Source organism: Saccostrea echinata, unplaced genomic scaffold (genome assembly GCF_033153115.1).
Source record: "Saccostrea echinata isolate AGI-Se365-2 ecotype Australia unplaced genomic scaffold, CSIRO_AGI_Sech_v1 ptg000008l, whole genome shotgun sequence".
Classification (NCBI taxonomy): Eukaryota; Metazoa; Mollusca; class Bivalvia; order Ostreida; family Ostreidae; genus Saccostrea; species Saccostrea echinata.
This window is the reverse complement of record NW_026889757.1, coordinates 3652296-3667011: the sequence shown is the minus strand read 5'-3', so window position 1 is coordinate 3667011 and position 14716 is coordinate 3652296. Positions and strand designations below refer to the sequence as shown.

At 32.0% G+C, this 14716-nt stretch overlaps 1 protein-coding gene across 5 annotated transcripts in view; it reads left to right on the top strand.

Annotated features, from left to right (window-relative positions):
• LOC133180935 (complexin-like) overlaps positions 1-14716 on the top strand; it is a 40845-nt gene that overhangs the window by 22718 nt on the left and 3411 nt on the right. For 3 of the 5 annotated variants that reach the window (XM_061315399.1, XM_061315398.1, XM_061315400.1), the window contains 3 exons: positions 2717-2728; positions 4054-4232; positions 14074-14215. In XM_061315399.1, the coding sequence (XP_061171383.1) occupies positions 2717-2728; positions 4054-4232; positions 14074-14215 (333 nt within the window). Of the gene's footprint in view, positions 1-975; positions 1096-2716; positions 2729-4053; positions 4233-14073; positions 14216-14716 lie in introns of all 5 variants that reach the window. The other 2 variants (XM_061315402.1, XM_061315401.1) reach the window with 2 other exon arrangements.

Genomic DNA, 14716 nt, shown 5'->3' with positions numbered 1-14716 from the left:
GGCTCAGTAGCCAATAAGATTGTACCTCCAGTTCAGTAGCCAATCAGATTGTGCTACCAGCTCAGTATCCAATCAGATTGTGCTACCAGCTCAATATCCAATCAGATTGTGCTACCAGCTCAATATCCAATCAGAAAAAACCAAATGATTCTACTACCTGGAACATTACTAAGGATGTTGATATTGTTCAGAAAGGGCATTTGTGATTTTACATAATTTTGTTCTTTGTCATCCATAAAATTGATTTTCTTTCATGTCAGTGAATGAATATTCAGCTTTTTACTTTGTTTACAGCTATAGGAATATACATCATTAATTTTGCTCTGCAATGATTAAGTATTGCTGACCTTGTTTTTTCCAATTGTTATTATAAGATGGCTTTGTTAGTTTGTTTTTGGTAAGTTAATATGCTATGTCTTCAATGAATATACATTTATATTGATCTCCAGATCATGATATAGTCATTAATGATGAAAGTACTATAAGTAAGGAAGGAATAATCACTGTCAAGTGAAAATGTAAAGTGAAATTATTTCAGTATTTAGTGAAACCCCTCAAAAAAGCAAGACCAACAACAACGAAAAAAAATGCACGCAGAACTAAGGCCAGCTTTAAAATAATGTTTGTTCACCCTCTCCCAACATTTGGTCGGTAGATAATTGAGAATTGTTTTCCTTTAGAAAATTTCAACATCAATGCTGAATTTTCAAAATCTTTTTTCCAGAATGCATAAAAAAATAATTGTTTCTTAGAGAATAAAAAAAGTTTTGAGTCAGGCCATTTTTAGCCAGTTAGTAAGAGAGGGCAACCAAACAATTTTTTAAAGATGGCCTGAGAATTCTACTGTCAAAATAAACAGCAGAAATATATATGCTATAGAATGAGTATTTTATTTCAAATTTTAGAATGTTTTTGTAAAAAAAAAAAAATATCACGATGTAGTGGAAATTTAGTCTATATATTAATTATTTCTAGCAGGCTTCTAAAATTCCATCTTACACCTGAGGAAATTATACCACTGTGACCTACATAATTATACTGAACAGTTTGATCCACAAGGAGATTGACGATTAAAAATGTGGTCCCAAATTACTGGTAATCTTTATATTTTTGGCTAATCACAATTTTGTAGGTCTTTTTTGCATGGATTTTTTCCCACTTTGTTCAGTATAATTATGAGTTGCAGTATTCACAGTGCAGTGCATTTTCACATCTTTATATCATCTATAAGTGTTTAATTATCGAATCTTGTATTAATACTCCTGTTCAAGACATTTTTGCACATGCAGTATTTCCTTTTTCTACATATTTTGTGATTAGAGAATTCTTTCTTTTAGCTGCATTTTATCTTGATATATATTTACCTGTGCAAATCAAATCATGATTTGCATGTTCATATTTTGTGTTGTTCACTTCTAATTTGTTTCTGTACTGTAGCCTGAAAAATAGAGTGACACTTAGGGATCACTTTGCCTTGACAGACCTGGTATGTTTTGTCTGTCTGTCATTTGTCATATCCCATATTCTTAGAATTGAAAAGTTATTAAAGATCTGACTTACTGCACATGTATAGCTTAAAGTCCAATCTTTTGTGAAATACTACAACCTTTTGATTTTAAACTTGATCTTTGAATTACTTTCCAAAATAAATTACATATTACATATATTTATGAAATCTATATAAGGGCTGTTGACTTTGTGACCTTGAACTTGGCCTTTTATTTTTTTTAAAAATGTGTCACATATTGTATGAATTACTAAAGATGAGGCTTTATTTCAGCATTGAGTTCTTATTTTTAGATGTTGTGGGTCATAATTATGTTATAAAGTACATGGCTATGCTGACAAATTGAATACCGCATGTTTAAGTGCAGTATGATAATTTATCAGCATGGGCAGGTGCTGTCATATGACCAACGACATCCAAAAATAAGAATTCAATTCTTATAAATGTACATGTATTTACATTCTCTAATTTTCTCTCATCATAAATTTTGATTTTAATTTCATTCATCTTTATTATATAAATTTCAGAACTGGTTTGGTTAATAGACGTAAGAGCCATTTTGATTAAGGGTTATTGTTTTTAATTAAATTGAGCCAAAACAATGTACATTCTGGTCATCCTAGTGTACTGAAATTGTATGCATAGTACTATCCTCACAATGTCAGGGGTCCTGAGTCAACACATTGCCGTTGGACCCCTGGCCAATTTCATTCAATAATTCATGGGCTGACTGTAGCAACGTTTTTCGGAAAAATTACAAATCTTGATTGTTTTTCTTGTCTCTCAGCCAATAATACTAAGCCATTCTATGATAAACAACTTGTAACTCGTGCATTAGAGGTGTCAACTGAATCCTTTCTGTTTACATTATCTAACTATTTATGAAAGCTTTAATTTGATTGGTGCTTCTCTATGAGATATGCATGCCCGAAAATATCAAATGAAATTGGCCAGGGGTCCCACGGCAACATGTTGACACAGGACCCCTACCATTGCGAGGATGGTATAATACCCATTGTACATTCTGTGTGTATCAATCTACCATGCAATGACATTGGTTTAGTATGTTTTATAGGGGGTTGATTTTGTCATAGATTTCCAAAAAAATTCATATAGAAGATTACACTGAATGTAAATATTGATATATAAAACATGTATTATATTTGACTAGCTTATTTGATCAATGATTTAAAATGAAATAATTTACAGATAAACTTTCTGGTAAGTGCAAGAACAAAGGTTGCATATAATATATAATCAAGCTTTTACAAAACCTTAAAGTAACTGCTAGAGGTGTCTGTATAGCAATGAAACGAAAACAATACTAATTAATAGTCATTAACAATAAAAAGTAATCTAGATTTGATGCTAACATTCTTTTATAATAAGAAACTGGAAAGTAGCAGGGTTATTCTAGGCAAAGCCTAATACTAGCGTGTCCTGCATCTGCCTTTGACTTAATTTGTCACCTTTTCTAAATTTCCTCCTCTGAACAATATTCTGCTGGGAAGTTAGTGTTTGCTCCATCACACCAGCCACTAACTGTGAAACAGATTAATTTCAAATGATTTCATTTAACATTATATTTACTTTCTTTAACATTAAATTTTCTCTACTAACACCAAAATCTCTATAATATCCTCTTACTATGCATTAAAATATTATTTTAAGCTTAATTAACAAATCTGATATTTACCGTTAATATGTTTATTCAATTCAATTAAAATATTACTTTAATCTGTAACAAATCCTTCATTTAATATGATGTGCATGTTTTTAATTCAATATTCCATCAACTATTAAGATTTATAATTTGGTTTATAAGTCAAGGAGCATTTCATCCTTTATGACAAGAACAACATTTTATTTTCTCAGACTGATAAGTATTACTAACTTAAAATTAGGAGATAGTTCCTTTTATATAAAATTTCTATTTTCTATTTTGTTAGGAATTCTATCTTTGGCACAAAGTACATTTTAAGTGTTTCATGAAGTAATACTGATGTATGGCAACCTCCTACTTGTTTTGTAAGATAGCATTGGGTTATGAATTTGAGGATGGCCTTATTTTTAGGTACTCTGTCAGGTCATTGCTATGACGAATTATTCTGGGCTTTTATAGTTTAGATATCAGAAGCTAGCATATCATATTGGAGTCATTTGGATCTGTCAATTTCTGTATTTCCAGTTTAAAAGAAAGTTACAGAAAATCTACCTGATACTGTTTTTTGATCGATATTGGGTGATAAATTAAAAAAAAAAACTTTAAAATTATAATTTATAATTTACATTGATTGAGAAAAATTAACAAGATATGGTAGTTTAATTGCTAGACGCAATATCCAATAACAAGGGCAATTTGCAAAATCGATTTTTCATCAGAATATCCCCCAAAAAATTCTATAACAAATTGAGTTAATTGATAAACAAATTGAAGTCTCTTTTTCTAACAAGAATTAGATAAAAAAAAATGGTTTCTATCATTAGTAGTTTGGTCTAATTCTAATTTCATTGAAAAATAACTTTTTTGAATCTGTAAATTATAGGGGCTATAGGAGGAGGAGAAAAGGATGAGGGTGGAGAGGGTAAGGAAGATGGCGGAGGAGGTGGAGGGGAGGATCCCGAAGTCGAGGAAATGCGGAGAGAGGCGGAAAGGAAGCGGAAAGAGAAGCATGAAAAAGCGGAAGCTGAAAGAGAAGAGCTTCGGCAGTCAATCAGAGATAAGGTAACTGGGCTGTTAGCAATATTGGTGTGGTGACAGGTAGAAAAAATAAACGAGGTGTAGTTTTAAAGTCAAGAAATGTATTTCTATGGATAGTAAAACCTGGAATGTATACATGTATCATCAGCTGTTTTATATTGATTTCACAAACAGTTTTCTGCTTCCATGCTGAAACATTAATTATTAAGTGAACATTTTATGTTTTTCATAGAAAAAAAAACATTTTCAGAAAAAGAATTGAGTCATGATTCCCTCTTTAAAAATGGGATTTGATAAGTAAAATATTAAATGCTCTTAAATTTGTGATCACAGCAATATATTCATCTGATCAGGTTCTGAGACATGAGATATTGTTTGCTGCAGGATAATATTCCATATCCAAAACATGAAGCAGTAATTATTTGTCACAAAAAGGAAATAACATCAATCCATTCTTTACTACCACATTAATTGACTCAAACAATCTACAGGAGGCATATTTTATAGATCCCACTGCTTCCTCTTAACTACTCCACAATAGTCTGTAATGACATTTTCAGATCAGCAACTATGATACTGTTCCTTTGCTTTGATCCAATAGAGAGAAAAAAAAATCATTATTGTCTAGATGTCATTAGTGTAGTTCACATTTCTGGTCTGTACCCTCAGAATCTACCAGGGGGAGCTGTGTGATTCATGCAGATCAGTGGAACTGTCCATATCACTCAATGCTTTGATAGTCACGAGAATCGTAGAAGTGTTGTAAGGAAATTAGCAGTGGGATCACAATATATGATCTGAATTAAGATGAATTCCAGACTTGAAGCAGTTTGTATTGTGTATTGCATAAAATTTTTATGTTTTTTCATCCACATTATAATACTAACATGATTTGGTGAAACATTAAAAACAAGATGTGTTTGTGAAACATAGATGCCCCTGTATGGCAACTTATAGGAAAGGTTAAACTTTCTCAAATGCAAATCAAATATGTTGGTACCCAAAGTAAGGTCTTGTATTGAGGAATATACCTGTGAAATATGAAAACCTTAGCAGCAACCATTGAATAGATATGGAAAAGGTTAAAGTTTTTCAAAAGTAAGTCAAACATCATGGTCAAGGTCAAATGGTAAAAAAATAATGGTACCTAAGGAAAGGCCTTCTCACAAGAAATATAATGGTGAAATATGAAAGCTGAAGCACCAATCATTCAAAAGTTATGACCAAGGTTTAAGTTTTCCAAAAGTAGGTCAGACTCCAAGGTCAAAGGGTCAAAGTGGTTGGTATCCAAAGGAAGGACTTGTCACAAGGATTACATATGTGAAGTATGAAAGCCGTAGCACCAATTGTTTAAAAGATATGGCCAAGGTTAAAGTTTTTCAAAAGTAGGTCAATCTCTAAGGTCAAGGTCAAAGGTCAAAGTTGTTGGTATCCGAAGGAAGGTCTTGTCACAAGGATTACATATGTGAAGTATGAAAGCCTTAGCACCAGCCCTTCAAAAGTTATGGGCAATGTTAAAGTTTTTCAAAAGTAGGTCAAACTCCAAGGTCAAGATCAAAGGGTCAAAGTTGTTGGTATCCAAAGGAAGGTCTTGTCACAAGGATTACACATGTGAAGTATGAAAGCCCTAGATTCAACTGTTCAAAAGTTATGGTCAAGGTTAAATTTGGGTAAAATTTTGTAAAACTAGGTCAAACTCCAAGGTCAAGGTCAAATATGGTGGTACCCAAAGAAAGATCTTGTCACAAGGAATACACATGTGAAATATGAAAGCCATATAAGCTCCATCCAATCAAAAGTTATGAGCAATGTTAAAGTTTTTGCAGATAAACAGACAAACAGACAGATGGACGAACAGGGCAAAAACTATATACCCCCGAAACTTCGATACCGGAGCATAAAAATTACTTTAATTAAACATGGATTTCCTGCTGAAAGTCATTAATAAGTCATTAATTACATCACTGTCATGGCTGTTATGTCCGTTGATTTCAGTCTGCTTTATCATTTCTTGATAAAAAATCTCACTGGCCCTGAGTAATGAGAAAGTTTCATCCCCTGAACCATAGTCCATATAACATGAGAATATGAATCTTTTTCTCCAGTGTAGAATTAATGGCTTCACTTTCATTCCCTCACAACAAGGTTGCAGGGAAAATAGAAATTAACATGTGCATTCATGAGTTTGAACTTAAATGTACTTGCAAACACAAAAAAATTCTTTCTTTAAAAGTTGCCACAAAGTTATTTGTGTCAGACAAGGTTGCAGACATTAGAAGTTTGAGATGGTAGTCAATGAAAGAGGCCTTTTTAAATCAGCATATTAAGAATTTTGGTTCCTCTTCCATATTTTTTGTTTTTCATTGATAAGTTTTATGTATCTGAACTGTTTACCACATATGGAATTGTTGAAAGAATGTTTAGTATTGCTTTGCAAAGAGCAGTTTATCATATAGATCATATAGATATAGCATGTAGTTGAGGGTAACATTGAAAATTTTCACCCCTCAAAAACCATTGTCAACCAAGGCACAGCCAAGGTTGACAGTGGTTTTTGAGGGGTAAAAATTTTCAATGTTACCCTCAACTACATGCAATATTTATTATTTTATACAAATACACATATAACAATGAACCATGCATGCATAAATTTGTGCAGTCAATATGTTTTGGAATATCAGCCATCCTCAATAATGTTAACTGTTGCTATATTCTATCATGCTGGAGGGAGAGGTTTCATCATTCAGAGGGTTATAGTGTTTTTATCAAATAATCCTCAACCAATCTGATTGAACTTATTTACATGAAAGTATAATATTCTAAAATGTCAGTTTTTGCACCAATATAACCCTGAAAATATTGGTAATCTGTCTTTGCTTTTGAAAGATTAATTGCCTTTTGTTGGGTCTGCGGTTTAAGTCATAATGGAGATAAGTGATAAAAAAGTCTTTTGCCTGCATCAAGATCTTTTGTCATAGCTACATGCAAGTATGACAAATTGTTATGTGTTGCGTAAATTGAATGCTATTCTCAAGATCTGCTGATTTTGAGAAATGATTATTTAGTGGAGAGACTGATTGTCTGTAGATGTTGATATATTTCTTGTCCATTTTGATGTTTTCAAGGACATAAAATCAATAATGGACAAAGAAGGAGACAATTCACCAACACTAAGGAAAAGAATTACTGTAAACCAATCTTTATTAGCAGCAACTTTAATTTGCAATATGTTGGTTTGAAATCCATTCACAGCAATTAATTTTCACACCAAAAAGAAACATTCTACATAAATACACATTTAGATAAATGGTTCACAGTGAGAATTATTTGCAAGTATAAGGTTGCAAAACATATTTTTTTATGCAAATGATAACTTGTTTACAGTATGATTTGAGAAATTCTTTTCAAATATTAATTATTTTAAAAAAAAATGTATTTATATCCGGAACTAAATTACAAATGATTACTATATGTGAAATGAGGGAGACTCAGATGTAAGTTTCATTGAGGTTTATACTACATATATTTCGAAAAACATCTCAATAGTTTGTATACTTAATTTTGTTTTATTGTTTTGCAAACCATACAATACACCATCAACCATAATTTATTATTATATGGATATATAGCCAACATAACCAGACAGAAGAAGGAATTTGTTCCAAAAACTGGCATCTACATGCAGCTCAATTTCCCTGTAGCTTATACTTTGTACAATGGTCAAAGTAGATTACCTAATTATTGTAACACAAAAGTGATACACTGTACATAACTACATTAAATACATATATTTTTGATTTATTCTTTGGTTGGAAAACAATCCAAAATTTACACTAGAGGAGGTAATCCAAGATTCGTTTGACTCTAACACCCCCCACCCCACCCCCGCTTTTATATTTTGACATGAGCAGGGGGGATGTCAAAATAAAAAAGATGGGTTAGAGTCAGAGGAATCTTGGACTATAGAGTAATATAGAAGGCTGAGAAATTAAATAAGATTTTTTAAAAATTTATTTTACCCCATATTTATTTTATTGTATTATTATAATGTATTTAGTTGCCTGCGTGGTGCAGTGGTTAGAGCGTTTGCTCTAGAGTCGTGGGGTAAGGAGTTGATCCTTACGTTGCGGGTTCAAATCCCACTGTGGGACATGGGTACCGGTCCTTCTGATGAGACCGTATAAACCGAGGTCCCGTGTCGCAGTAGGTGCTGGCACGAAAAAGATCCCTCACTGCTCAATTAATGGCCCTGAGTGCCGAGTATAGTTCAAATTTTGCAGCTCTCCACTGGCAAATGGTGGCATCTCCTTATGAGTGAAAAATTCTCGAGAGGGACATTAAACAACAAACAAACAAAAACAATGTATTTAATTTTGTTGTTGTTGTTGTTGTTGTTTTATATTTACACATATATGTAAAAATCTATTAATAAACTAATGGTCAAATTCCCTGAAATAGTTTTTGCCCATTCTCACTTAATATACAGCTTTTATCTGTTTATTGCTTCTAGTTTTATGTGTGGGCATAAACTTATGCAACAAAATAAAATATTTATAGAGACTTGTATTGAGACTTTTCTGCAATTATAGACAGTAACAGCTATTATTAGTTCCCATGGGATCTTTAATCAATACTGATTTGAATTAATGAATGAAAACCACTGTCAGAATAGGGAGAACATTGATATGATTTTCTCCTTTTACATTTGAAGACCACTGTAATATTTATCAACCATAGTCTACTGGGTATTAGTTTATGCCTAGGATACTGTTTTGTGTCTGCATGTGCATGTTATTGATAGGTCACAACAAATAACTTATACAACATTTTTTTTTCCTGATATGGAAAAAAAAACTATAAACTCAAAGACATGGCAGTGGAAAGTAAGCATCTACTTTTGATTTAAATAAATTGTATAAAAGTTAGAATAGGAACATTTACTGAAATATTATTATATAATTATTGCTGTTTTTGAGGTCAATACAATGATTTAGACACCAGAGGAGTACATATTCACAGAGCCCAAAGGGCGAGATAAATATTGTACTTTGAGGGTGGCTAAATTATCCTATTGACTAAAAAACAGCGATACTCGTAATTGTTTTAGTATGTGATTCAATGATTAAATAAAACCATACCATCTTTCTTGTTTTACATTTGCTGAAATCCTAGAAAAATCCAGCAAAAGAAGCAAGAGAAAATAAACATAACTAGTTGAATTAATTTCCATTTTTTATTATTTTCCATATTAATTTTTTTAATGCGATGTAGAAAATATAAATGTTAGGCTTGTAGCATTGATTTTGAAAGGGGGATTATAAGGGAAAAGATTAACTACTCATCTAAAAAATAGTCTTTGACCCTCCCACCCCCTCCCAAATAGGAGAATTTTCCAAACTTCAAATCTTATTTCATGGAAGGGGATGTTTGGGTCCATTAAAGGAGGGATTTAACTATATATACTACATACTAAATTAATATTAAAATTTTATGATCAGAAATCCTCTAGGAATTATTCAATCATATAATATTCCTCATTCTTTCTATTTATGATTATAATTAGTGTCTATCTTATTAAACAACCTTTTTGATGATTACAATATTTATTATATGGTTTTTTTTTAATTTTTGATTTTTTTATTGTATTGTATATACTTGTATCAATGACTTGCTACACATGTAGTTTGCCATTTAAAAATGTACATACAATATGAATAATTTTGAAATGTTAAATTCTTTGTTAAAATGTCATATTCTTTGTTAGGATACATATAAGAATCAAGGAATTTACATGCATTTAGAAATGTGAAACAATATGAGTGATCATTATGATTGTATCAAAGTTGTGTTGGTTCATTATCTCCGGACCATATTCACAGGGAAATGTTATAGAAGATTAATATTTACATTTAGTCTGTGTGAACAGAATGTGAATTTGTGTGACTGACTCTGCATTTGATTGTCTTCTAAATATCTCAAGGATCTGTCAGTGTTGAAGTGGATTTTCCAGGCAAGAATTGATTTGGTTTTAAGACTAAGACTTATGTATAAGGTTTCTCCATGTTGACAGTGGGTTTGGCAGAGATTATTTTAGTGATTTTGTCTGGACCTATAGTGATAGACTCATAAGGACATTGTAATATAGTCACAGTTTTCCCTGTCTATGAGATTAAATGTCTGTTCTTCTGCATGTTACAGTTAAAACTTTGTCTCAGCCATAATTTGATATCCCTTTTTAGTCAAACTCACTGCTCATAGGGCAATAGCTGGTTTCTGTAAGCGTGTTGAACTGGATGTTGACTGCACAGCTGCCAAATGAAAGGATGACTGCACTTAACGCCGGTTTTGGGGTCTTTTTCAGTTGCTTCTGTTGCTTTTATATCTAAACCTTATTTCACTTTTGTATATTTATGAAAGAATCCTGTCAATTTGGAACCCAGTTTAAATCTTAAAATGATTTTAGACTGTGATACAATAAACTGATTCAATGTTTTTTGTCCTTACTGCTTTCCAAATATAGAGAATTTACACTTACCTGCCCTTGATTGAATGTTAGATATGCATGAGAGGTGGAGCTAACATTGCAAGAATGGGTCTAAAATTCTAAGACTTGATAAATAACAATAACATGTTTGGAAAAAAGAATGTGATGACACTCTTTCCCATCTCCCTCTCCATTCTATATGGCACAAATACACTACTGACAAAGGTTTCAAAACAAAATTAACAATATGAGCATGTCCATGTAATTAAAGCAGATTTTATATCAATGCCAGATGACTTAACGTGTTTGAACACAATGTCCTAGTTAGCACACACATGCTACCTTACAAGTCATGTGACGGAATTTAGTATTCACAAAGTTACCTGAGGTAAGAAATTACGTGGTGAATTATAATATTCAACAAGTCACAACCCTTGGTTACAATACAGAAAGCGAATGTAAGAAGAAGCAGTTTTTTCTCTTTTTGACCATGAGCGCATGTTTGTCTATTAATATCCTTTTGACACGTTATTATTTATGCAAATATACAACTACTGTTAAACGTAGAACAATAGACAAACATGCGCTGACTACATATGAAGTCAGTAAAAAAGTGGGCGTCCTCATTATCGAACGGAGTTTCAAGAAATTGTGATGACTCCTTCCTTTGAAAACAAATTCGAACTTTGTAAATACACACTTTTATTAAACGTTATTACATAAAGCTGTAGATTGGATGTTGACAATTCTTGCAATGAAAAGAAAAATGCTTGTTTTGAAAGTTTATTTTGTCGCAAATTTCGCATGTCCTTAAGTGCAGTCATCCTTTACTTGTGAAAATATACTGTACATATACTCTCAACTGTTGTAAAGACAACAAACTCTCAATCAAACAAAAGAAAGCAATACTTTATAAGGGGAATTTTTAGCGAGATGCAAATTTAGTGCTTCGTCCTGAAAAATCAGTATATAATTTTTAAGCAAGAAGTAATTTTAGCAATTTTATGATACTTAGAAATATAATGGTTATCTCTTATGCAGAAGGAAATGTTAGGGATATTCAATAACAGCGATCTCAGATCTCAACACCCTCGCTTAAAATGCCAAAATTGAATCCTTGCTAATATTTCTGCCTATACTATATGAAGAATTTTGTAACCAAATATTAACGGTTATTAATGCATTTTGAAAATTTTTTAAAAGATAAAATCATTACTTGTATATTAACTCTGATGCACAAGTTTTTATCGTCAATGTTAGATTTGTCCTATTTTTGTGTACTTTTGGAGGTGTCAGGTTAACTCAGAACTTGTTTAATTCAGACCAAAATGGTATAAGTTCCCGCCATTTTGTTAATAGAATTAAATTTCTTGATTTCATCTTATTAAATTTTTTTTATATTTAGGTGTTATTGTAGCCTTTAATTATACCCCCAGCTTGAAAGGGGGGGGGGGGTATTGGTGATGGTGGTGTCCATCTGTATTTCTATTACTCTTGAGGGGAACCAATCCCTTATCCGCAACTTCTCTTATTCCACTGAATAAAATTTATTTTATTGAGAATTTCACAGAACCTTTGTTACATAGTGCCATTTTGTGCTTCCTATTCTGCATTTCGATCGGAGACATATTTAGGGTTTCCCATGGCAAAACATGGACACTGCCATATTGGGGATTACACCCATCTCTTATTTGCATCTCATCCTATATCATTCATCATCACAAACCACATCCAAAATGTACGATCCTCTCCCATTCTGGCCATGGTTGAATGAGAAGAGAATATTTCGTAGCTCATTAAATTATTGACCAATGCGAGTAAAGCATAGTTGGAAAATGAACTTTGACACGACCTATCAATACCCAATTGCAGTTCACGAAGTAATTTATATTTACTGATGATGTCAATTGTTGATTTCATTTGCCATGGAAATAAATATTGTCATTGGCAGAACATGACATCACAGCATAGAGGCATAAATATTCAAGATTACGACAATTTATGTGATGAAGCAGCCACGGGTAGGAGAGAGCTATATGCGGACTCCGAACATTGGCTTGAGACAATGATATCACTGAATAAAATGTAATGAGACTTTCACAGAATCTTTATTACATAATGCTATTGCATATTACATAATGCACCTATAGCTTTAAATCTTTGACCTTGACCTTGGAGTTTGACATACTTTTGAAAAACTTTAACCTTGGTCATAAGACCTTCACATGGATGCAAAATTGCAAAAAAAAATTACCCTTTTGACCTTGACGTTTGATTTTGACCTATTTTTGAAAAACTATAACATATTTCTAGTGAAAGGACCTTCCTTTGGGTACCAATAATTTTGACATTGACCTTGGAGTTTGGCCTATTTTCGGAAAACTTTAACCTGGGCCATAACTTTTGAATGGTTGGTGCTAGGGCTTTTATATTTCACATGTCTATTCCTTGTGACAAGACCTTCCCTTCAGCACCAGTAATTTTTACTCTTTGACTTTGACCTTGGAATCTTACTTGCTTTTTGAAAAACTTTAACTTTGTCCATAACACTTGAATGGTTGGTGCTAGGGATTTCTTATTTCACTGGAGTATTCCTTGTGATAAGAGCTTTCTTTAGGTACCAAAATTTTGATATCTTGACCTTAACTTGGAGTTTGACTTGCATTTGAGAAACTTTAATCTTCACCTTGAGCTGCCAGTTTTTCACAAACACATCTTGTTTAAATAACTGTGATATTTCATTAATTATTAACAAAATCTAAATATCAAAATCAAAAAGACATAAAAAATAATTTAAAAAGTGAATTAAGAGTCATTTCTCCTGCATGTCCATTACATTGCCGCAAAATCATTGTTGAGGTATTCAATGTACTATAACGACCATATTTTGTATCTAATAAATGAACGGTCCTATATTTGTAATTATGGTATCATTTTGATGGTGTTGTGAAATAAAAATACTCCACCAAAGTAATTTAAAAATTTTTGATTATTGTCAAATTAATTGCACCTTGAATTTTATATTGAAGTCTATGGGCAATGCATGTGTTATTAAGATATTGTAAAAAGTATTTTGAATTTCATAAAAAGCTCTTGGTGAAAATATGCATACACTCTCTCATTATTAAAATATGAAATAAAATTAATCATTTACCACAGATATTTTGACGAAATTAAAATGTTCTTCTTTGCATCAAGGGCAGATAACTCTTCAAAAACTTTAAAAGTGCAGAATGACCAGCTTCTTATATGTTATCAGTCATGTTAATTTGGTTCATTTCACTTTCATCATTATCTTAAACTAGTTTAAAATGATTCAAAATTGTTCAAAATCCCTTCATTGTACACTGAATACTTTAAACATCTTATTTGTAATTTTAGTATGGATTAAAGAAGAAGGTACCTGAGGAGGAAGGGATGATGAACAATGATGATGCAGGAGGAAGAGTAGGGAGGAAGAAGAAGACGCCCGCAGAATTAGCAGCGGAGGCGGCGGCCGACTCCGATGATGAGGAGTTTACAAGTAAATTTTCCTCCATCTGTTGTTGTTTGAACTTTTTCTAGTGCACTGGCACTTTAAAACACAAGATATGTATATTTTTATATTGCTTAAATGATTTTTTTCTGATATGAGCTGACACTGTGTAAAATATGAAGCATATTTTGTAATTGCTCAGACATTTAGACACTATAGTTTAATTTGTGTGTTTGTTCTTGTTAATTTTAGACAATCAGTATGAAGGGGAATAACTCTTGGTTTTTTCCTCATTTTGTACATGTAGCTGGCATTAGGTACTTTAACATTTTTTATTAAGTCCCTCAGAAATTTTACAGATATTTTTATTTCATTATATTTATATTCTACATTATCTAGTGTAACATGTTCAGATGGCCACTTGCAATTTAAACCTAAAATTCTACCATTTTCTTTTCATTTAGCAGAGTATTCACATATTGTTTTAGAACACAGCTTAAACACCTTTTTAAAAAAAAACATTTAATTAAAATGGATGATTGATTGAAT